The following is a 24,462-nucleotide window of genomic DNA, read 5'->3' as shown; positions in this document are numbered from 1 at the left end:
CTCAGTAATAGGTTTGAAGTTAAACTACACTAAGTGAACAAAGGTCAGTTTTGAATCGCATACTTCCCTTTCCTCTCCAGTTAATCCTAGGAGGCTTGTAGGTAAGATCCATGCAGTGGTGGAATATACCTGAGCAGAGTAAAATCCAAGTGGAAAAAATTTTGTGAGCTGCATAAAGAAGAGATAATAAAATTACAAAGTGACTCAGATCAGGAAGTGAACCACTGGTGAGAGTTCTGATGCTGAAAATCTTACTCCCCTGGCCTTTATCCTTGCTTGTCTTGCATTGTGTCTTTGTAGGAGCATTTCAGAACAATGTAGGAAGGTGTTCTGGATTTAGCTGGTCCGTAGTTGTTCCAGAGGTATTGGCTAAGGGGACATTCTGGCTTGCACCATTCAGTTAGCTGTTTGACTTTTTGTTCTGCTTGTGGCTGTTGATCTTAGGGTACAGGAAACCAGAGTTGTATCTTGAAGACAGCTCTACTCCTTGGACATTGCTGTATGTTATTGTAATGCTGGGTATCTGGGATGCAGGTGGTCCACAGTAAGACTCTTCTTTTCTTTGTCCAATACTATTCAGGCTCTCACCTCTCTAAAGGTTGCAAGGATTTGAAAGAAATGGAAAACTAAAACATCTACAAGGAGATCAGGTTGCATCATCTATGAAAAAGTGGCATATATTTAGATAAGCCAATCCCCATGACTAACTCAAAACCAAACTTAAAGGATGGAGGAAATAGTAGATCTGAACATTTTTTGAATCTTTCATGAACAACTTACGAGAAAAAAACCTGTTAAACAAGTTAATGTACTAAAGCACGGATTTTGCATTTGCTACTTAAGAGCTGGTCTACTTTAATGAAAGAGCAGGCTAATGACAGCATATTCAACTATGAACAAAAGTGCTGGGAATATGTTCAGACAGTCTACTAAATCAATGAAGTAAGGCATCCTTCCGTAAAGACGGACTGTTTAGGTTCCTTGGAGCAAGAGGTGATGCAAAATATTGATAACAGCATGGATAGTTCGAAGGGGGAAGCAAGCTAGAGAATGAAGTGAAAGCAGGAATTGAGGAGAAGATTAATCAGCATTTTTTGACAATAGCAATGTTAGCTGTCACTTGCACAGGACCAAAAAATGAGTGTTAGGTTGAGGCTAGCAGTAGCTCATAAGGATCACTACTAACAATAAAGAGATAATTTAAGATGTTCATATTACATTGGGGTTAATACTGTAAAGATAAAACTGGCTTGTTTTCACCTGTCAACTCTTCTCTTATTTTCCTGTCTGTCAAGAATTAAGGCAAGTTGACTCATTTGTAGCAGATGTCAAAAAATTTTTATCAGTTTGCTGTAGCTTTGTTATAAGGAAGAAGAAATAGACGCTAACACAACATCTTACCAGATAGGTGATATGGCATGTTTCAGAAACTTACCTTGATTTCCTCCAAGTTGCTTTTTTTAGATGTTTGGTGCTACCCAAAATAGAGAAAATTAAATAATTAACAATGTCACTTAGTACAGCAGTACACACAAGACTCTGACTGTCTCAGAGGTACGGCCATCGGAATGGCTATCTATCTCAGCTTACTGTGTATATTATTCACATAAAGATGGCACAAAATGCTTCCATGCTCCACTAAGGAAATCACAGACCTTATCAGGGGTCCTACTGAATTCAAGATAATATTCAAGTTCCTTGATGAAGTTGGACTTAAGGAGAACCCTGTAGTACACGTGTTCTCCTTCTGCTTAGTTTCAGCAATGGTCTACCCTTTGTGGTCTTGTTTTCTATAGTCTGCTGGGAGTATCATGTGATTTTTGCATCTCAGAAAATAACTTTATTTGTGCTTAGAGACTGGGGTTGTCATTAGTTTTTATTGTCCCAGTTAGTTAGACCCATACCAAATATTAAAATAATAATTCTTACAGTAGGTGTAGCATTGTACTCTGTGACATTGAATTCCACCATGGATATGTCATCAGCATCTACAGCTGTCTGAAAAATGAACACAGATAAGAAAGACATAAATGACATATAGGTATGTCACAGCATTTTACATATGTGAAAGGCAAAGTATGGGAAAAAGAAAAAAAGGGGACAGCAGACAACTGACTGAAAAGTGGTGATACACTAAAGACAACCTTGTTTTTTACCTCTCACCATAAGTGTTCATTTGATAGCAAATTGTGAGACAACAGAAAGATTGACCAAGTAATTTGGACAGCGAAATACAAATATTACTGAACACACACTTAAAACCAAACATAAGGCAACATACTGTTCAGATGCTAAGTTCACTAAAACAGCACCATTGCTTGTCAGAAATGCTACAAAGCTGAATAATGAAGCAGGGTGGAAATAAAAAGCTGACGATCTTTTACAGCCTCTAAGTCATTACTCATTGTGTTAACTCATAGGTTATCTCCATGTTCTTGGCAGGAACCTTCATGATTAATTATGTTAAAATGTGCAGATTTGTTAACCTACAAGTTGTCAGAGAATTTAGGTATTAATGCAGTCTATTACCTTCTCACAAATCCCAGAATCATGGTGCTTCAGTTTAAGTTTGGCTCTTATGTCACTAGTTTGAGTTGTGTCTTTACCCGTGTCATAGGAAATCTGTCTGCTAGCAAGTCTGGAGAAGATATTGGGGGTACCAGTTTCTGTGTCAGTACAGCCCTAAAATGAATACAGCAAAAACAATCACAGTAGGTTCCTCAGGCTTCCATCCAATTTGCCCCATGAAAATAATTTTTACCTAGACAGAAATTGTAAGAGACAGACATTGTATAAAAGACATTGCACAAAAGTTCTGCCACATATGACTTCATAAAATCTTTGCTTGTAAGAGGTACAAACAATCAAGTCTGTTGAGTCTAAAATTTGGCTTACTGTTTCTTTTTTTCATCAACATGATCCGCTGCAAAATTTCAAACAAAATAGTGTTTCATTATAGTCTATTGTTGAACCTTCTCTGATGCACCTTGTAGCTCTGAGGAGAGTGTTTCCCAATTAGGAAGTACCCAATTAGGAAGCACAGGTGTTTGGAGGAATTAGGGCCAAAAATTTCCGAAGTGGCTTGGGTGGAAGCAGAAATAAATAGGAGGTAATGTCTGGGGACTGCACGAATAAATAGGAGGTGATGTCTGGGGACTGCAGAATCACTGCTTTAGAAACATTTTGTTCCATGAAGGAGCCCTGATGTTATAAACTGTTCCAATTAATGGGAAAACAAAAAAATAATAAGATAAAAAACCCCAACCCACACGAATTTCCTGGAAGTCAAAAATTCTGTTCCTTTTCCTCACTCTGTCAGCCTTTTCACTACAATGTGGAAGAATCACAGAATTCCATAGATCATAATAAAAGAATGAAACAGCTAATGGGGTTGTGATGAGCAGCTCATGGCAAACCAGCCTGTTTTCTTTTTGACAGTGTACCTTGCCTTAAAATGGGGGAACATAATAGGACAACATACTGTCTTAAATTTTTTCATGCAGCAAGGGTTTTTCATACACAATCTGTGTGCTTTGGATGTAGCTTCCATCAGATGAGAGTATATAATTGCTTGAAAATACTCAAAGCATTTATTGATACTTTCAATATTTGATACTTTCCATTATTAATACATTAATAAAATTTCCCCAGGGAAGAAAATAAAAATAAGAGGTGTAGAAAAACATGAACCTTGATGGAACTGGAGAAACTGACTTGACGAGTTTGTTACTATTGAGAGAGAATCCCAATTAGTTATGCTATACCAGAATTTTAATACATAACAGATTGATTGCTCTAAGGAGGATCAGGATAATTTTTTTCTGTGTAACGGTGGAGAAGGATAAGGGGAACACAGAAGAAGAAGAAGGAAAATTTAATTTAATTTGGAACAGTGACAATCAAGATTGTATTTTCAGAAGCAGCTTTCTAACTATTGGGGAAGCAATAATGAAGATGAATCTACAGAGTGAAGTGTCTCAAGACTAAAGTGTCTGCAAGGAAGATTTTTAGAAGAGCTTAACAAAATATCCACAGGACAGTCTGGATCCCAGTATTTTAAAAAATGTGTACTGTGCTTCCCATTCCATGCATAGAGTGTATTAGCACTTACAGTCCCACTTGATTGAATTTTAAAATGGAAGCAACTTTATTTTCTGAGCATCTGTTCCGGAGCTCGGCTCCTTTTCATTGCAAAGAACTGACTGGAAATTGTTTCTTTAGAATTTTCCAAAGTGCAGAATATCTTTGTGTCCACAGGAGTACAAAAAAGTTGCATAAAGATAATTTATCGGTTTACAGTTTGATGACCAGCCTTGACATAAAATACAGGGCAGCATATGTACAGCCTTTTCGCATTGTGAATGTATGTCTAGAAATCTTATAGCTAAATTGAGCCACATATGGTGCAAAAAAACCCAAAATAAATGATCAGCGACTATCGAAGCAATTTTGTTTGTTTATTTTAAGCTTGAGCCCTTCTTTCATCTCTGTACTTCAGCTAAACTGATATTACTAATAAATCAGAGTATTCTATGGTCAAATCAAATAATTAGGGGAAACATATGTTCTTGTCAAAAGGTCTTGATTCCATCATTGTTCTGAACAAGATCCAAACTTACTCAAGGCTATAGAAAATTCCAGACTGAAGCATGCCAATTGCTTGGAATTTTTTACTTTAGGTAATTTTTGTTCTGCATTCCACCTGTTTATCTCAAGTACTAAGAATTGCTTTCCTAAGCAAAAACAGTTGTTGAATTGTTTGCCTGGTTCCCCTTCCCCAGCACCGATAGTGGTACAGGGACACACAGTGTTACTAAAGCAGGCTGTTGTTTTTTTAAGAATCAGGATTCACAATCTAAGAGTTGCGATATTAAAATGTTCCTTTTTTATTAGCCAGTTTTAAAACCTTCCACCTGAATGATGGCTACTAGCCAGAAGAATTTAATTTTGAATGGACTGAGAAGTCAAAAGAATATACAGTACAAAAAAAAATTGAAAGGTCACTGTTAAAAACAACTGTCAATATTCAGTGCTTGGCTGGATTAGATACAATTATTACCTTGACTATGAAAAAGAACCACCAAGAAAGTTACGGCTTTTCATATATTTGGAAATTTCATTTAAAACAATTGCAATGAACTAACTAATGTGCTTAGTTACTTAGTAATGTAACTAGGTTTGCAGGAGCCTAAGATGCCAAATATTTGCCCTGTTTCCAGCTGCTGTGCAAAACTTTTGGTTTCGCTTGGGCTGGCAGGAGCAAGCTGTTGCATTCTTCTGTGAGAACGCTCCTGTAATGGATTTACTGATTTGTCTAAATCTGATGATTAATATGTTTCCAAATACAGTCCACTTCACTTTCAGAAAGCATTATCTGTTTCATTACAACCTTGCTTTCTCTAGAGAACTATTTAGTGACCTGCAGTTTCTTTTTTCTGTGTGTCCAAATCTGTGGTCAGACAAGTACATCCTAGAAGCATGATCAGACTTTCAAGGGTGCTCTGACTCTAAGCTTCCCTTACTTTCTAAAATTCCTGTTGTTCCATCTTTCCACTTTTCCTTCAATGTCACATACCATCAAGAATAAAAAGATCTACCTTCTACTTTTACACTTCAGCCTTCTGCCTTTTATTGCACTTTGTCCCTCTACTTTCTGTGGAGCTCTTGTAATGAGCAGCATAATGCGTTTCATCTACAGAATCTACCACTTTGAAAATGAATTACTTTGCAATTAAAAATGGATGTATGGAAAGTGTCTCCCTTACTGATTCACTGTCAGAGAGAGAAGACAGACACCTTTTTCCTTTCTGCGGCCCACTTAGCTCAGAAGACTGGCTGGTTACAGTTGCTCGTCTGGAGGAGGGATAACTGCTGAAAGACTGTGAGTCTTTAGGAGAAACTCTCAGCAGGGATCCAAGGCAAGGAACATATGTTGCAATGGCTGTTCTAATGGATGAGAGGTAGAATCAGTCAGATTTTTTCTGTTAGCACAAAAATTCAGTCATAAACAATGCATTTATTCAGAGAGATGAACTAATGCTGCATGGACTGGAAAATTACTGCATACAAAAAGAGTTTTCCAGATCTCCAATATCTCATATAAAGTCACCCTGCAAGATCACTTATTCACAGTGTTCTGCAGAACTCAAATTTATTGCTTGTCAGGGATAAGGGCATTAAAGTATAACTCTTCGAACTGAAGGGAGCTATTAAAGTGATGTTTTATCTGCTTTCAGCTTAATCAGGGCAAAAATAAAATTCTGTCCCTTTAAACTGAACCTCACAGAAGTACCACATAATGAATTATGTTAATCTTCCCCTAAGCAGCTATTCTAGCTTCCTCTTCCACATCTGTTTGCCAGCTATCTGTAAAGTTGTACAAAATGTGCAGTTATATTACAGTATTTCTTTCCTCATATGCAGCGTAAGGCAGCTCTTTTGCCTAGCTTTCCTTTTCCTCCCAGCCTTCCCCACTGAGATGTTCATGCCCACCTCTTCTCTACCCAGTTCCCCAGTAGGTCTTTGTCAAGGGTGAAACAACAGCGCCTTCGCTGCCGTCCATCAGATCTCACAGCCTGCATCTGAACTGGATATGGTAATGACCCTAGATATGACCCTAGATGTTACAACTCAGAAGAAATACTGTCCGAAATATGAAAGCTTGAAGAAGGGTGGGGAGGATGCACAAAACAGGGAAGAGGTGGATTGACTTGCTAAATTGCATCTCTCAGCGGCCTGGTTAATTTAACAAACTGCTATCTGCAACACTGACAAATGTCTGCATCTCTCACAAAGAGAGTTAAAAAATTTATGGTGCTTTCCTTTGAGGTGGGAAGGTGTCTGTCTTTTATCATGTAATCTCTAAGTGCAGATCAGTATCCATAAACATCTCTAACTCTCATCTGCATAGTAATTTCTTCCAAGTACAAATTCCACTGACATTTTTATGGCATTGAGAAGTTTTCTTGGGGAGGGCGAGGCTGTCTTGCAGAGGTAAAATGAGCAGGTGGAGCAGAGTTCATGTACTAGTCCTGAAAGTGACAAAGTTACTGTCTGATTTTCTTTGCTATATTAAACATAGCTTATAAGAGCGAACTTACCTGTATTTGGGGTGAGTGATGGCATAAATGATGGGGTTATGGATGACAGAAGCTTTGGCAATCACAGCTGGTATGGAGTTCATGAAGGGTGTTAGGACGTGGGAGTACCTGGAGTAACGCAAATGCATTACATATTTAGTATTGAGTTCTACGTAGTCTATGCAGTTATACACTGACAAGACAATGCTTTATTAGAGAGAGTAAAAGGTGTACCCAAACAGTGAGAGGACAAATTTTACATCCTCTGCCTGTAAAGATCAACACCAGCTTAATTGCATTTCTGAGAAACATGATTTTCTTGGGGCTTCTCTTGCAGCACTTCACTACTATGACTCAGGATGGTGGTAATTCCCATGTTGTTTATCCTAGGGACAAAGTCAATGAATGTGCATTCATCAGAGTATCTATCTGTTCCAAATTCAGCAGATACTTGCTGAGTAATATATCACTAAATAGGTATGCAGAATGAGGCATTATGCAAAAAGATAATTAATAAATCTATTTTCCTATTCAAACTTTATTTTTTGCCTGATCTGAACTAAAAAGTGTAGGGGAAGTATTTTTCTGAACTAAACAGTGAAGGGAAGGTATTTTCAGGTGTCATATGTTATGCTCATGTGTTACTGTGACCATGCCTGTATGCAGGCGATATGACTCTAAAGGATAAAAGAATTACGACTGATGTCTATCGGCCATGCTGCTATCAGCCAGTTTATTTTTGAAGGTAGCCTGAAGTAGCCCATAAGGTCTTGGTCAGAAGAAAGTCAATAGAACAACTCAGACCAAAATAACAATCACATTTCATAGGTGGTTTCTACAGGCAAATTCTCCATAGACCTGTTTAGAGGCTATGAAGACCTCTTACGGCATTGGTAGAAAGAGTCCCAAGTGAAAAGGCCCAGTAAGTGAGTCTTTCCTCCCAAGGATAACATCCTTTCTTTGTCACTGCTCTTCTTCCTGAGAAGACAGTCTAACCTCCATCTTTCCGGTAGCCTTGTACTCCTATAATATTATGGGAGGGAGAAAACATGTTTTCCCCTCAATCCTTTCTCAGAAGGTGTCTCATATGAGTGCTGCAAACAAACAACGAAGAGGGTTGCATAAGTAGGTGGCAGCTTATCTTCCTGGTGAAGAAATTTTTCATCATACTATGGGAATATTGATGCTCTGTGATGAGGTGGAAATGGTTTGCCAATGGTAATACAGGAATCATTTTAATGTCAGCCACCTGAATGTTGAGATGCCATTTCGCCTCTAACTTAAGGCTTTTCTCTGCTAAGCATGTTCTCCATATACAATTTTTAACATGGTTTCTCCTAATCATACTTTTAAAGCACTGGTTAGAGGTGTAATTCTTCACAGAGCCTGGAGAACACACGACAGTATGACCTTGCTGGGATGGAGTTTTTGACACTGAGATGAGATAGTACTTTAATAAGACTGATGGAGAGTTCAGCTAACAGAAGCAGTGACAAAGGCTTTTGTCTAAGCTAACATTCCCAGAAAATACAACCTGTAGACCAACAATATTAGTGAGCGTGACTGTATGCTATCTCAGTATTCCCCATCCAAAATATTTTCTAAAGGAATTAAGGTTCTTCCTTCATTTTGTGTATGTTGTTGCTCTGTCAGATGAGTTGTCTTCAGTCCAAGACCATAGCCACAGACTCCCTTTCCGCCTCCCATATATGGCATACAGTGATTTTGTCTGAGTTTGTTGTAATAAAAGTCCACAGAAGGCCTCCAGGCTTGGTCTATTAATCTCTGAAAAGATTAGGATTGCCTAAAAGGCGTAGTTCAGAAATGGAAAAAAAGCTGAATGAAGCCGTGTTCCTCACCAGATGTCTTCATGAGCAAAATTTGCAAATGCTCATTTGTCACATACTGTAGAGTTATAAAATTGTCCATTTGTTCAGATATTTGTCAGTGTGAGACATGGGCTACAAGTCAAGTTCAACACATCCTAAAATAGCTGCTGAATCGTATGGGACAGCCTGACAGTTCTACATAGCTAAAATGCTTAGCTTAAAGCATCTCTTTTTTTTCTGGGTTTTTTTTGAGGTATCTTAGAGCAAGTAGTGCTGCAAGGTAACTGTGCTACATTTCTTTGTGTTCTTGCTCTTCCTTTGTCTCTAGCTGGTCACATATCACCAGAGGTGGGTGCCCAGTACCTTAGTCCCCCTGTGATAGGTAACAGGACACTGGGATGCATCCTAAGGATTCACATTTCTGAGTGATTTACCTTCATGGACAAAATATTTGCTGCTGCATGGAATTGTCCCTCTGCATACAAAGGGAGAGAATCCTCTTCTCTCAGCATTTTTTCTTCTTAAGCATAAGATTTTAGAAGTGCTATGTTTAGGAAGCTGCTTTCCTAAGCTGTGTTAGAGAAGGGGCCCTGCAGTGACCTCTTCATTAGGTGTGTAACAAAAATCACCCCTGCCTCCCAAAATGCAGTAAATTTATCCAATTTTAGGAAAACCTACTTTTTATTTCTGACTTGAAAAATACAAATGGAAGTGGTTTGTACTGCCATAGTAGTCTTCCACCTGAGGATTTGCAGTTGACAAGACTTTCTAAAGCCACACACATTTTACAAAGGCTAAACTGAAGCACAAGAAAATTCACGTTAACATGGGAGAAATATCCACATGGAGCCGCAATCTGTTACTTGTACCTGGATTGTATCAACATAGTCTGGTGTCAAGCTATGTACAGATACTGTATTAATAGTATCATGCTTTTGTTGAATTACTGTATAAAATGCTGACTATTAAATAGATTAAGATCATGGTTAAATGATTTATATTTACAATCTTTTATATCCAGCATCAAAAAGCTCCCCAATGCAAGTATGTACTAATTTTGAACTTGCTTGTATATGTAAGGAATTGCAGCAGTTTGATGTAATAAAAGAAAATTAGTAAACTTCTGTAAGTAAAAAAAGTGGAGAAAGAAAAGAGAATCAACCCTGGGTGGATCTTTTGGGGCCCCTTATTTGGCACTTTGGTGCTAAATAAAGTTCAGATAGTTCAAATATCCTAGCATAGAGAACCTGCATTCAGAAGTCATCAGCACAGTAATGTTATGTTGCCAGTAATAACCTTCCTACTTTCTTTTTCTTTTTCTTTTTTTTTTCAAGTCAAACTAAGAAAAAATCACAGTCAGCATATACCTCATTTGTTAAATGTCAGTCCTAAATACATGAATGTTTTGGATGCACTTCAGGCATTAAACTTGACAGGTAGCTTTGACTTTCATCTGTCTTTTACAGTTTTACACCTTTTGCTTTCACTAAATATTCCCTTGCTGATACATTCATAATTACCCAGCAAAAGCTACCAGAGCAACAACAGAGTATGGTGACCAGGAAATGACATAAAGCAAGATGACAATCAGTGCAATTTTGGCCATCTTCCACTCTTTTTTCATCCTGTGATACTGTTTCTGGATTTCCTTATTTCCATGTTTGCATCCGAATGTCTGAATAGACCTAGGGGAAATAAACATACAACAGCAAAAAAAGGAGGTAGGGAACTGAGCAAATAGCTTCATAAAATGGGGCAGCACTTACTCTTATGCTAGTTTATGCTAGAAGTCATGCGCTTTTAATGAGTTTATGTATGTGACTGGTCCTTCACAATTCAATGCACTTTTGTTGCACTGATCAATGGCAAAATTCACATGTGCTTTAGTGAAGAAAATAGTCCTGTACCAGAAGAATTTGCACATAAATCAGGTATTTGAGCCAATTGAACAACTCTATATTAAATATAGTTAGAGAGGTCTTTGCTTCCCTAGGTCCGGTTTTGGTACCTTACTCTTACTCTGTGCTTCTCAGCTATGTGACTCCATATGCTGACATCTACAAGACAGGTATCTACAGATTGCAAATGTAGTGGCAGACATTGGCCTTTATTTTTACAACAGTAGTTTCTGTTCAGAGACCTGTGATGAAATGTTTTACCTCTTTTTCACCCTTTGTCAAATATGGAATTTGTACTTCAATTCCGTCTATTTTTTTGTGGAATAGTTGTTGATACACTGTAGTTAGCTGTCTCTGATGTCCCTTTAGTATTTCTTTTGGTTGTTTAATTTCTGTAGTAGTCCTTTCTCATCCTTCAGATTTCTCTTGCTGTTACTCATACCCTTTTCTGCATCATTAGACAATATACTGAACAGCTTTGGCTTAAGTTCAGGAATGGTCCTTCTAAGGATCATATTTCTTATCTTGCTGACTATTGACAGAATTCTTGTTAAGTTTCCTGTCTCAGTCATGCATACAAATTAAAAGCTAAAAACTTCCCAATTTTCTTCTGTTAATCTTTGTTTCAAGAAAACAAGCAGTCACTTAAGCAGAAGGATGAAAACTTAAGATTATTGACTACTTACTTGTTGGCCTTCTTGATAGCCTCAAATATAAAGACATAGCTGTATATGATAGCAATCAAAGGAATGAAAAAGACAAAGCAGAAAAGCAGCATCGTGTAGGCGCGGACTGATGGTGTGAAAGTCATGTAGTCCCAGGAACAGGAAGTCAGCAGACCCTCAGGCACATATGCACCTAGAAAGAAAGACAGAAGACATAAGCCATGAAGTGATTCTTAATTCTGAGTGCAGCAGTTAGAAAAAGATACTCAGAATAACGTGAGATTTAGTCCTGTTCTCTTAGAGGGAAAAAGAGGTTAAAAGGATACACGATTCTTGGCTTAAAGCACCTCTTTTTCTTGTCTTTTACTCTGTTGCCCTATTGTATTTATGTTTGGCAGTCTAAGGCTTCAGACCGGAAAATTGAATAATTTTGTTTCAGTACTCAAATATTGTCTAAAGCTCACCATAGTCAAAGGGCATCTCTCCAAATACTTCAGTGGATCAGACCCATATTGTTTTTAAGTATCTCCATTTCCTGTCAAATTGCTGTCTTCCCAAGGAGTGAAACAAAACCGATTGCTATAGCTACCACTTTTTTAAGCTTGTGCTTAAAAAAGCTTTACTGTGCAATGGAGGGAGATTTATTGTGCAGATCAAATTAATTTTGTCGTGAAGTAAAGTTGAGTGCAAGTAAAAAAAAATCATGCATACATAATATTCTGCCTGAAATAAAATATAATCTCCTTAAAGAAACTGTGTCAAACTGTTAAGTAAAGAATTGTCAACAGCAATGTCTTTTTACTTTTATATTTTAATTTTCACTATTTACAGTGATCTCTTCTGTTGAACTCTTAAAAGTATTGTACCAGACGTGCTCAGATGCATGTAATTGCTGTATGAGAGTTAGTATTGTAGGTACTATTAGAATCTAATTACAAGATAACAACACCCTTCAAGCAATTATTGCACCTTCTCCAATTAAGAATCTAGAATCTAAGACTATATTGCAGTTTTGTTGTTCTAACAGCTCCTCATTCAACTAAAGGCTGCTTCCAGTATTGCGGTTTGCCTGCTTAAACATGCTTCATGTTTATGGGGCACCAGAATGACAATAACAAGACAATAACAAAAATCTGCTGAAATTCCACTCAGTAACTGAGTTGGTTGCAGCATCCTTTGGGAAAATCAGACACTGCTATGTTCTCACCTCAGCCGCGCTGACACATTCTCTTCTGGAATTAGGGAGCACAATAACGGGCTGGGGTTTTGCATGATGAGTTCATTCTAATTTACTGACTGAAACTGGTGACTCACAGGAAACAAATTAATGGTAGTGAGGCGGATTCAAACGAGGAAGAACAACAGAGACTCTCTTGCAACAAGATTGCAAGGACCAAGATGCTCTGTGTGTGTTCCAATTTGCAGGGGTAAAATTCACATTTACAAAAGCAAATTAGTTAGTTATTACTAATTGCCATCCTTATTGGAAGCCCTAGTGAAGGTACTGGCTGAATGGAGAATGTGACCAATGCCTAGTGGAATTTGCCCATCTAGAACATAGTCAAGACTTAGTGAATAGGTACTTCCACAAAATACTCAGACTGTATTCCTTCTTTATGTGAATAAAGAAATGTAGATTGACACTACCATCTTACACATCACCTCTGGGGAGGAAAAAAAGTCATCAGAAAAAACCACAAATACATTTCTTTCACTTTTATACTGTTGAATTTAGTTCAACAGAAGTAGTATGGGATAATAGGCATGCACATCCTTCATAAATTTTGGCCTTGATTTTATCTACTGTTCTTTACTCAGTAAGTAATGAGCTTAAGGAATAGTGCCATTGTTATATAATATGATGTAATACACACTGATTTCTTTTGATTAGAGATCTTCAGTTTCAATATGTATTTTATCAGTTTCCTTTAAATTGATTTATTCAAGCCTAATATGCAAGCCATTAATTCAACCCTCTTCTATACCTGTAATCGGTCTTTAATCCAATGCTATGAGGGAAAAAAAACTTTTATTCCAGTTCACTTACTCCATCCAAAGAAGGGCGGGAGGCTCCAAGCCAAAGAGTACAGCCAGACTCCTACCAGGATTATTAGGGCTTTCTTCTTAGACATCACTCCAACAGAAGCCAGAGGTTTTGTGATGACAAAATATCTGTCCAAGGCAATCACCATCAAAGTGATCATAGATGTAATGCCAAACAGAGCTCCGCAGAAGGCATACAGCTCACAGCCTTTCAATGAAGATGACAGAAGTAGCAGTGAAATTAATCTACCCATGCTAATTAATTTCTGGGGGAGATCAAGTCTGTATTCCTTGTGAACTAATGTCTTCTGGAATTTGTAAAGTAATGGAACTTCAGTTTTCCTGCAGTTGTAATGCCATTTCAAAGCTGCTGTCTGTCTTGCTAATTACATTATCCATGGAGATAAACTTCAAAGATTTTGTTTGCTTGAATTGCTGGAGACAGTGATACTTAACATATTTTGACTCACTGATTTCTGATGTTTCTAGTGGGATCATTTCAGCAGTCCATTAATATCTTGTTTAACTCCAGTTTTACTGCAGCTCCCGTAGAAACAGCTGTTTTGCTTAACAATGGGTTATAGCTACTTTGATATCACGGAATGATTTATATCTCAAGGTCAGCATAACTGGAGTAAATACGCAGACTATGAATATATTAATGAGTTATTTTAATTATTCAAACAACCTAATGATTAGAAGCAGGGTTTTGTTTTGTTTTGTTTTTTATTTTTATTTTGACATGTATGCAATTGAACACTTCATGGAACTAAAAAAAATGTGCTTTTGGTCATCAGAGATCAAAATAGCACCATTACCTCTCTGACCTTCCTCTCTGTTAAGATCTGTTCAAGAGGCAAAGACTAGTCTGCCTCTTACTACACTTACAGAGGAAGAATGAAAGGACCTTCATTCCACATTTTCTTATTGCACAGGAAATGTTTAGTTAATATTTCTGTTGTGAAAACTCACTTTTGCCAAGCTTTCGTGTCTCACTTTGCCAGGTGCAAGTCCCAGAGCAGGTTATTTAGAAGAGCTATTAAGCTGGTGTGTTGGGAGTGGTGCTTCTTTGTCACGGGACTCTGCCTGTAACTAAGTTAGGAGATGTTTAGGTAAGAATGCTGGCAAGAAGACTAGCCCTGTGCCTTACATTGCCAGTATCACCTTTGTATCTTATGTGTGTAATTTTCCTCTCCATGGTGGGAATGTATTTATTGCTTACAGACAAAAATGTTCAAAGAAACATTTGTGTCAACATTGAAACAATGTTGAGAAATGCTCTCAACATTGGAGTGTACCTGAGGATAAGGAAATAGTACATTAACTGCCATTATGGTAAGAACATACTTAGAGTTTTATTAGAAAGAATATATACAAACCTTTCTCACCAAAAATCCAACGTTTGTGGAGGCTGTTAGTGAAAAAAACTGGAGACTGTGTAATGGACATCAGGAAGTCACTAATAGCTAGATTGATGATGAATACGTTGGCTGGAGTCTGAAGGCTCCTACTCCTAAAAACATCAAAAGGAATGTGGCTGAACACTGCTGCACTGGTAATTACGGTTTTACTCTTTCCTGTGAGCCTTGGCAGCTTCACAAGGCACACTACATAGCAAGCTAGAGCAGAGTGCTTCTTATTTCCCTCACTAGAGAACGTAAGCAAGGCTCAGTTTTACACATTTATATTCCTGTGCACTTTAGAGGATTGTTTTGAGAACCAGCTCAGTGATGGGGATAAATAATATTGTTCTTTAAATATCCTGACCTGGTGCACTGCATGTCCATGATTAACAGGAAATTAAAGTTGATGTCCTCTATGGATTTGCTGGATCTGGGTCATGTTAAGCAAGGGGAGGGGACTGCCTTTTCCACTGCTGCTAAGATCAACAGTGACTTCCAAATACAGGGATTAAGCAAACTCACTATGAACCACATCAAGCATTTTGTTTTACATCAATTCTTCTCGTTTCACTGGCCCAGGCACTGACTTTGAAGAGAGCAATAGCCAGCCTTCAGCGTATCCTGCCTATATATGGTATTCATAATATTATAGTACGATGTTTCAAAGGGTACACATAAAAGCTCAACTGAGAGCTCCTCAGTTTGGGGCTCAGTGTAACTTTTTAGCTCCTTTCTCAAATTTTCAGTCTTAGACACAATTGAAAAACACCAGAATAAATGATGGGTTCCTTGCACTGGTCCAGAATCAATCACTAGGACTACAGTCCCCTATCTGTCAATTTAGGAGCAGGGAGATATTATTAGTAGATGCTTATGGGCCGCTTGTATTTGTTCAGTAGTCTGCAAAGTTACTGAACATATTTCTGGTTTGGGCAGCTGGCTGTCTTACAGTTTGCCATTACTTGAGACTGCATGTAGATGCTTGTAGGCATCTGATGTGTCCTCTGAACTTCTGATGTACTTGATACTTTGCTATCAACATCCCTTTCTGTCTTCATACCATCTTCAAATGAAGACAAGCTGTGTCCTCTGGTGGAACTGCAACTGCTGTGACTGGATTTCCTGTATGGGACCAGCCAAACAGCTAAGCTAGCTCATATACTTATCCTCACATATCTGGTCTGCATGCCAACACCTTTTCTGTTTTTTAAGGCCATGTCGTTCGCACTTAAGTCTTGGTATCTACTCCGAATGCACATACTGAAACCTACCATTTAATGCACCACATAAGTATAGGCTCGAGACACAGACTACTTCATCCAGACTCCAGTCATTTAGTTAACACAGCCAAATTATCATATAGTTGCTACTATTTTGGTTTATTACAGTAGCGCCTAAATACCAATCATGAACTAGAAGCTCACTGGTCTGGACATCACACCAATGCTCTGCCCCAGTATGACAAAACAGAAACAGGATGAGTGAACAGGAATGGTGAAAATATCACATTGTTGTCAGAGATCCAATTTCCTTCAGATATAAAAGTTGGAATGTGGCTTTAGATAAAATCAAATAAGCTAAGTGTTAGAAAATGTGAAAGCAAGAGGCATGGCCAGTAAGGAACAGAAGCAGAAAAGAAACTGAGTAGTAAGCAGCAAGAGGCAGAAAACATCTAAAATAGAGAAGAGATGTGGGAGAGACAGGTGCAAAATTTCCCATCAGTCCAATGCAGACACAGTTCATACAGTAGAAAAAAATTCATGGGAAGGTTGTTGCTTTGGCTGCTTTTCTATTGCTTGTCATGTCAGGGTGATTCTTTGCAATTTTGCTAACAATTTTGCTATGGCTAATGGGAAGAAGTCAGAGGGAAATGGCAGGTTGCCGCTTTTTTTTCCTACAGCAATGTCTCTTGGTGCATTGTACTATGTCTGCATAGTAGTCTGATAGTATGCCTGTGCTGCGTTTGCAGAGCACAGTCAAGGTACTGTTAAAGTTCATAAATTCAAGTATTTAAAAAATCCAAATGAAAGGTACCTGCAGAAAGCATAGATGACCAGAAAATTACCCAGCGTTCCTGTGATCCCCACTATAAGAATGACTACTCCAATTGTATAATGGGCATGGTCTGGGACATCCACTGTAGGAAAGGCACCAGGAACATCTTGCATTGTCATCTTCTGTGGAGTAAACAAGAGGTCATAGGTTGTCAGACTTTACTGAACAAGCTGGCATGTGCTTCTCTAGAAGAGGAAATGGGCAAGAATGCAGAAAGACAGCAAGCAAAAGAAGTTAGAATAAGCTAATTGCTTTCAAATTATGTTTACTCTTGATCATCTTCAAGAGATAAATATGCCATCAGCAGTGCAAAGGTCAAAGGGCAGTTTATACCTTTATTGATGATGTAGAATTTTGCTGAATAAGAGCAATCTATCCTCTCCCAAAAGAAAGATAAGGATATAGAAGAGAAAAAGAGAGACAGGAAGGGACCCTTTTTATTGCATCTGACATCAAGTAATGCAGTACTTTACTTACTTAACAACAGATAAGTTTGCTGTAGTTTTCATTTCAGGAAGGTTTCTGTACTTATGAAGTATGATTTCTGTGGCCCTCTGACATCACTTGCTAGACTTCTCTAACTAAGTAGAAATGATCTTCTATGGATAAATGTGCATTTATTCCTTTAGTCGTATGGCTATTACATTTCTCCCACTGAACAACACCTAATTGCTCGCTGCCCTGAAGACTTAGTTACCAAAAGCCTGGCAGCATTAAGCAAGAGTCTTTTGGAAACTAAATGAAGGATCAGAAAAACTAAACCACAAATACTTTATACCTTATGCCTGGTTTCCATACCAGTTCTGTTTTTCCTCTGCACTGAATGTTTTTTGCTCTCTGTGAAGTACGTGGTAAAGCACTTGATGAAGGCATTTGCATCTTAATCAACTAATAACTCATAGTAAAATTCAGTACCCAAGCTTGAAGACAACAGCATTTTAAACAATTCTCTAAAAACATTTTTTAGTTAAACATCAGGAGCCACAAACACATTTTAGGCCAAGCAACTCCAGATTAGTAATGAAGCAAACAATAAGGCTGCACCCAGGAAGCAGGATGACTTGATAGAAAGTGAAGAGGGGAGAAGAACAGCTGTCCAAACCATCGCTGTTCTGCTGCCTGTTGATATAAGGTCAGACTTAAACACCTCTGTGCAACTGCCACTGTCCTAAACGTGTCTTGGCATCAGCTCCAACCAGCTAATGTAGTCATGAAAAATACCAAGCCCTATCTTCATTCATCTGCATGGACAGATCCTGTCTCCATAGCCAGGCTTTTCTCTCCAAGGGTGGCACTTGTTCTGGAATGGCATGCCATGATCACCGCTTATAGCTCAAGCCTGCAAGCTGCAGCCAAGGCATTCCTCAGCTACTGACCTACAAGAATCACACCAGAGTGGAAAAAAGCCCGGGAAATATTTTGAATTGCTTGCAGCCTGCCTACTGTGAATACTGTCAACCTACCTGGCTGTGGCCTAGGACGCAGGACAAGGGAATTGCCTGTACCTAGTTTTGTGCCTGTACCAAGCTTTAATAATGCTATGAGGCTGAGTATGTTCTTTGCAGTCACAAGTACTGGCAGGTGATGGTACAGCTGTCATACGCAGTCATTCCTTCCCAGGGAAAGGAAGGTTGCTGGTAGGAAAAGAGGAAAGTGCACAGAGGTAGATATGAAGTTCTCCCTTTTATGCTACAGTTGTCAGTAGTTGGCATTCACCATTAGAGTGCAACTCAGAAATGCCTTTGATAACACCCCAGTTATCAAAGGAAATGGGTATTTTCAGACAATAGAGACAGATGTTACTTCTGAATAAATCTGTGAGATTGCGCTGAAGTCATTAGAGACTCTGTATTTAAAACCAATGTGCCAGTAGCAAGAGGTGAACCCCAGGAGCATCTGGAATTCTGGAAGAGATTGTCTTTGCTTGTGTGCTGAAGCTCTGCCCACAGCAATCCTCAACAAGTAGAGTGCACTCCCTGGGTTTCTACATTAGCAGCAATTAAATGCTGGACAAATACTCTGGTCTTAGAGAGAGAAAATGTAGCTCTGGCTGTTACTATAATTGGAGCAAAATGTGAAGGTTGATGCACTAACTGAATGACAGTATCATGACATTTATTGTTCAGGTTCCTGCAGCAAAGTGTAAGTTGGCATCACATCATCAACATCAATGGGCATCTTGCCTAGATAGAAATTGCTGTGCTTAACACACTGCCAGTAAAATAAGAAAAAAATCCCATAGTAATAGCAAGTGGAGAGGGAGAGTCTGAGATAAAACTGTTTTAAATAAATGAGACTGGGTGTTCTTTGGTTTGTTTGTTGGTTTTTTATCCTTAGCCTTGTAGCTAGAAGATTTTTAAATGCTGTTCTACAGCAGTTTAAACAGCATCAACAGGGTTGATGATGATTATTAATGGCATGCAGATTTCTGATATTTTTCCCTGTAGCTATCCATTTAATCAGAACTGGATCACGGTAACAGAAATGAAGCGACTAAAGGAGCTTGTTTTGGCTACAAAGAACAGATTAGAATGGCTTTAATTTGAATTAAATTTGTGGAGGACTAAGGACAAGGAAAAATTTGAAAGATAAATATAAATACACAGCAAAATCACAAGAGACGAAAGGTTGTTTAGGGGACAGTAGAAGACTTTAAAATTACTTATCCAGGAATGAAACAAGTTGAGAGTCAATAAAAATGTCAAGTGTGGAAAAAAAAAGGAATAATATTTATATTAGAGCAGTGATAGGACATAAATAATACTAAATATAAGGGCAAAGAAAGTTCTGTGGCAAAGAGGAATAAATTCACATTTTAGTGTGGACTTCCTGTAGGCCTGGGATTTTTACCATGGTGCTTAACTGGGCTCTAAGAGGAAGAGGGAAAAGTCAATTATTAAAACAAAGTAATTTCACTCTCTTTATTGGAAATACAGAACTGATTCAAAGCTTCTTTAAGTCAAAGAAAGGTACTAGTTGACCGACGAGGCATTAGATCAGGCCTAAGCGCTTCAAATTCATCACTAAGTTGCACACATACAGCTTCCTTACAAGAGGAGGAAAACGCATGCCTGTATCAAGTTGAGCTCTAGATCTTTTAAGGGAATTGCAGGTCAAAAGAAAGGACAGGGAGAAAAAGATAGCGCTTGAGGAAATCAGGCCAGCAGGATAATCAAGAAATCAGACAATACCCAAAGCTTTTCTCTATTCAGTTGCTCCAGCAGATTAGCCTTGTTTAGTCTCGGTCTTCTGTTGTCGCCCCATGGTATGAGTACGTGGTTGGCAGGGGAAAATGAAAATCCCACTGTTGCAATCGCCACTGTAGCAACTGTCCTTTGAGAATACTCTGAACAATTATTTCAGTTGCATTGATAATACAGAGCATTGTTGCCTTGCATGTTTTTTCTGTTCAGCTGCCTTCTTATAAACACCTCGTAATGAAGATAAGAAAAATGAACAGCCAAAACCAGCACCTCATTATTTCTCTTCCAAGTGATATGACAACAGTTTACTTAATGTAACATGTTCAAAACATCACCAAATGCACAAACAAACTGAACTGGAAGCTAAGACTTTGGGCATTTTCCAGTGGATGGACAATGGACTACAGCTTTCCTAAGTCAACAAATAAAAGATGCTTGTATCTGAGGCTCTGGACCACTGGGTGCCAGTATACCCACAGGCCTACTGTGCTGTGGGTGGCTTAGGTCGGTATTAATTCTGTAGGAAACAGTTCACTGGGAAGCACCAACTTCCTGACAGTCAGTCAAGATAAATATTGCACATTTCTCAAGCAAGCAAACCAAATGATCATGAAAGTTGTGGAGCACATCAAGGTAGTAACTGTAACATAAGAAAATTTCTTCACAGTAAGGGTGAAGTTGGAAACTGAGGGTCAGTTGGAGGACATACTTTCTAGCCAAGGATGGCACTTTAGTCAACCTTAAAAGCAGGTTTTATAATATTGTTTGGGTGCATATGAAAACTGGCCTTTTCCTAGAACTGTAAAAGAATTTGTGTTTTTAATCGCTGATAGGCATGCCAGTTATTATTTATTTACACTAAAGTTTTGCAAAATCACATGGATAATTTTGGTGTGGTAAAGGAACTTGGGAAGTGCCACACCAATCAGACCAGCATTCCTGACAAAACCCTAGCCTGCCTTTAGCCATGACTGGGTGTTTCACAGAGCTATGAAACATGCGTAATGAACAGTGATGTGGAAATTTCATGTTCAGTATAGAGTCTTAGCAGTTGGTTTGTACCCTAAACCAGGGTTATTATCCCTTCGAAAGGATAATCTTAGTGGAGGATATTTTTATCCTCCATATATAGGTGTAATCCTTTTCTAAATCCTACTCTATCGTTTGCCTCATGTGAGTCAGTGGCAAGAAGTTATGAAGTTGCTCCACATGAGTGTATTTCCTTCCAGCAGGTTTAAGTGTATCCTTGTGGAAACACTAGAAGAGAGGGAAACACCTAGGTTTAATGCAGTCTGCATTCTTAAAATGCTCATTGTTCTCCCTACAGGAATGCTTGTCTACTGCCTACAACAAAACAACTAAACCAGAACTGACTGTGTTTTCAGTTATCATTCATTAAACTTGATTGAGACTTACAAACTTGAGATGCTTTTGGGGAGTCTGTAGAAAGGAAATGTTTGATAGATAAATATGTCTAAATCCTTGCTGTTCTGGCCTTGTCTGTGGAGGCTGCAGCACAACATGGAGCCTTGTTATTCTACATTTATGGCCTGCTGCCACAGCTGGTTACAAGGGAGGCAGAATTCTTCCTGGAGGGCCAATCTGAGGAGCCAGCCTGCTGCTTCAGTAAGAGAGCAGCGCACAGTCCCTTCCCTTCTGCTAAGGCTTCGTGCAAGCAGAGAAGGGGTAAAAATGAATCAGCCACAGAGAACATCAGTGTAGGGCAGAACTTGTATTTCACCATGAAGTTTGTCGAGACCCTTCAAGACACTGGTCTGAAGAGAGGTAAAAGGATAAAGCAATTCCTTTGCAGTCCGGGACAAAATCACGATTCCTAAGTGATTTGCCCAGGTTAGAAAGAAGTCCAGATCAGATAGAAAACCCAGGAATATTTGATGCCTGCATCTGTTCTGTCTTGGGAATCTGTTTATTGTACACATTTTCCTAAAGAGAAGGTTTTCTAAAAAGTTATTTCATAATTGATGAAAAAAAACCCAAACCAACCAAACCAGCTCACCTCTGAATAACTGCTAGTAGAATACATACCATTTTTAAAAGTCCAACCCTTCCCCCCCTAGCCTGAGAAAAATATCTGTGTATAAGTGAAAAAGGGACAACATGCAAAAAACACAGTTCAGCTATTATTGGGGCAAAAAAATCTGTTCTTTTTCAGAGTAAGAAAAAAATCATGTCGCCTAATTACTGTTCACTTGGAGACGCTGATTACTCAAGTCCTCCTGAAGCTAACAGTGATGATGATAGGAGCAAGGCCATGTATGTAAATACTTGTACTGAATATAAATCATATTTGATATAGCCCACTCCTCACGTTCTCCCAATGGCAAGAGTATAAAGCACGGTTTAGTTTATACTTACAGGGAAAGAAGGAATCCTCATAAGGTCATTTGGGGATTTGAGCAGCCCGACACTGACTTTGGCAATATATCAGGTTTCTTTGTTCTTAATTTTCCTACCAACACAGGTAATGAAGCTGCTTATTTACACAGTATGACTTACACTGCCAATGGTAGTGTTAGGCCTTTCACATTACAACAAATCATATAGTTTAGAAAAATTATCAGAACACAAATACTGTAATTTCCTAGGGTTTCTAGGTGCAATGTTTGTACCGCCTACCTACAAGAGGCCTCGAACAACTGATAGCACTTATTTTTCTTCACAGTGCCTTGCTCTGATTTCTGAGCTTGCCTCTGTAGGCACTTGCTCTGTGATGACAGGCAGCACAAAGAGGAGTGTAATCCCACCTCAATTATGGTTTCAGCAGGGTGACGCCAACTGCTAAGCCCTCTTTCCAGTAGGCAGCAGGGCTTTCCATAGATGATGTTTGTCCTGTTGAGCAATTTGGATAGCAGATTTTGTATCCTGTCTTCCGGATTTAATCTCAACCGCAAGCAGCACATATTGCTTTCCATCCTGAAATTCTCTTAAACCAATCTTTGTGTCAAATTAAAATGCAAAAGTTTGACCATACAAGTCACTTGACCTAGGGAGAGGAAACGGGCAGCTCATTACCTCTTTCAGCAGAATAAGGAAAAAATCCCATTTTTAATTTTCCAATGTAAATCACTCTGTCCCCCAGCATCCTTTTCCATTTTGCCATGCGCTCTCCAGTTTCTCTTCTGCCTTCCTGCTATGTTCTGCTATCCTCTTTCATATGTTATCCATCTAATTTAGTTTGTAAGCGCCTTGGCTCAGGACACTTCTCTGTTTATTTTCCTGTAATACACTGTGCACATCCAGGTTTTATTAAGAAAATAAATAAACAGACTGTATTTTTATTATGCAGATAATAAAATATTTACCTGTCCTTCATTACAAATTAGGGTCAAACTGAAATACTCAATCCAACATCCTATATGTGTAAAAACTTCTGGAGTGTTTGAAACTTGCACGCAATTTTTAAGTGTCCGCTGTGTTATGTGGACCATGCCAAAATACCTGGTGTGACCACATCAAGATTTTAAGTTGAATTTCAGATTTGAGAAACTTTAGAAATTAGCTTGGGTCATTTTTTTTATTCTTTACTTTTATAGAGACCTTTGTATAAGCAGCAGGCGAAGAAAATTTTGTAGTCCTAATAGTATACTGAGATACACAACTGTGAAGAGGACTTTGGTTTGGGCTTGTAGGGTGGGATGGAGAATATTTTTAGTGTGCCCAAATAAATTCCATCCTGAAGTGTCATCATAACAGATTCTCACCATCACGCTTCTAAGGAAATTTTCTTTCTGTTTGGTATTGAACAGCTGAGAAAGAGCTTTGGTAGAACTTACCTGGGAAAACCTTCTGAACAGCTCTCTTGGGTAACTGCAAATAACAACTCTTATCATTTACATAAGCATTCCACTGCACTTACAGACTATTACAGAAATGATGGGGATTTCCATCTTGAATAATAACACAAGAGAGCATTGTGCTTGAACTGCTAAACAGCTGTTTACCACACAAGAACATCTTGTTTTGATAGGTTGCAACGTATTTGGTGTACTTTGCCATTAGACATTCCTCCCTGTCTTCTGCCCATGTAACTCTGCTGAAAAACACTGCTTTTACTGTCCTTTCTGCAGTAAATAGTCAAAGGAATAAAAAGAAGATTTTTAAGTTTTCATTATGTTGTTCATTATTTCATTACAGCATTAAATGTATACATGCACCTTAAAAGGCCATTTAAACTTCTATGAATTCCAGCTTTGCCAGCAGAACTACTTGCTACAGCTTTTAGTGACAGAAAACACTTACTGTTGGGGCTCTAAGAGGCAGGTCCAT

At 38.5% G+C, this 24,462-nt stretch overlaps 1 protein-coding gene across 1 annotated transcript; it reads right to left on the bottom strand.

Moving 5' to 3' along the window:
• Nucleotides 1-400: 400 nt before the first annotated feature.
• Nucleotides 401-24,462, bottom strand: OPN4 (opsin 4). Its single transcript, XM_009649218.2, has 12 exons — nucleotides 24,436-24,462; nucleotides 16,952-17,094; nucleotides 14,894-15,027; nucleotides 13,519-13,722; nucleotides 11,493-11,664; nucleotides 10,429-10,593; nucleotides 7,101-7,208; nucleotides 5,766-5,946; nucleotides 2,530-2,682; nucleotides 1,930-1,998; nucleotides 1,436-1,474; nucleotides 401-592 (listed from the first exon to the last, which is right to left on the bottom strand). The coding sequence occupies exons 1-12, from the start codon at nucleotides 24,460-24,462 to the stop codon at nucleotides 401-403; spliced, it is 1,587 nt and encodes a 528-aa protein (XP_009647513.2).

The sequence above is a fragment of the Egretta garzetta genome, unplaced genomic scaffold (genome assembly GCF_000687185.1).
Source record: "Egretta garzetta isolate BGI_Z169 unplaced genomic scaffold, ASM68718v1 scaffold280, whole genome shotgun sequence".
Lineage (NCBI taxonomy): Eukaryota > Metazoa > Chordata > Aves > Pelecaniformes > Ardeidae > Egretta > Egretta garzetta.
The sequence above is the reverse complement of the archived record's forward strand: the minus strand, read 5'-3'. Positions and strand labels throughout refer to the sequence as shown.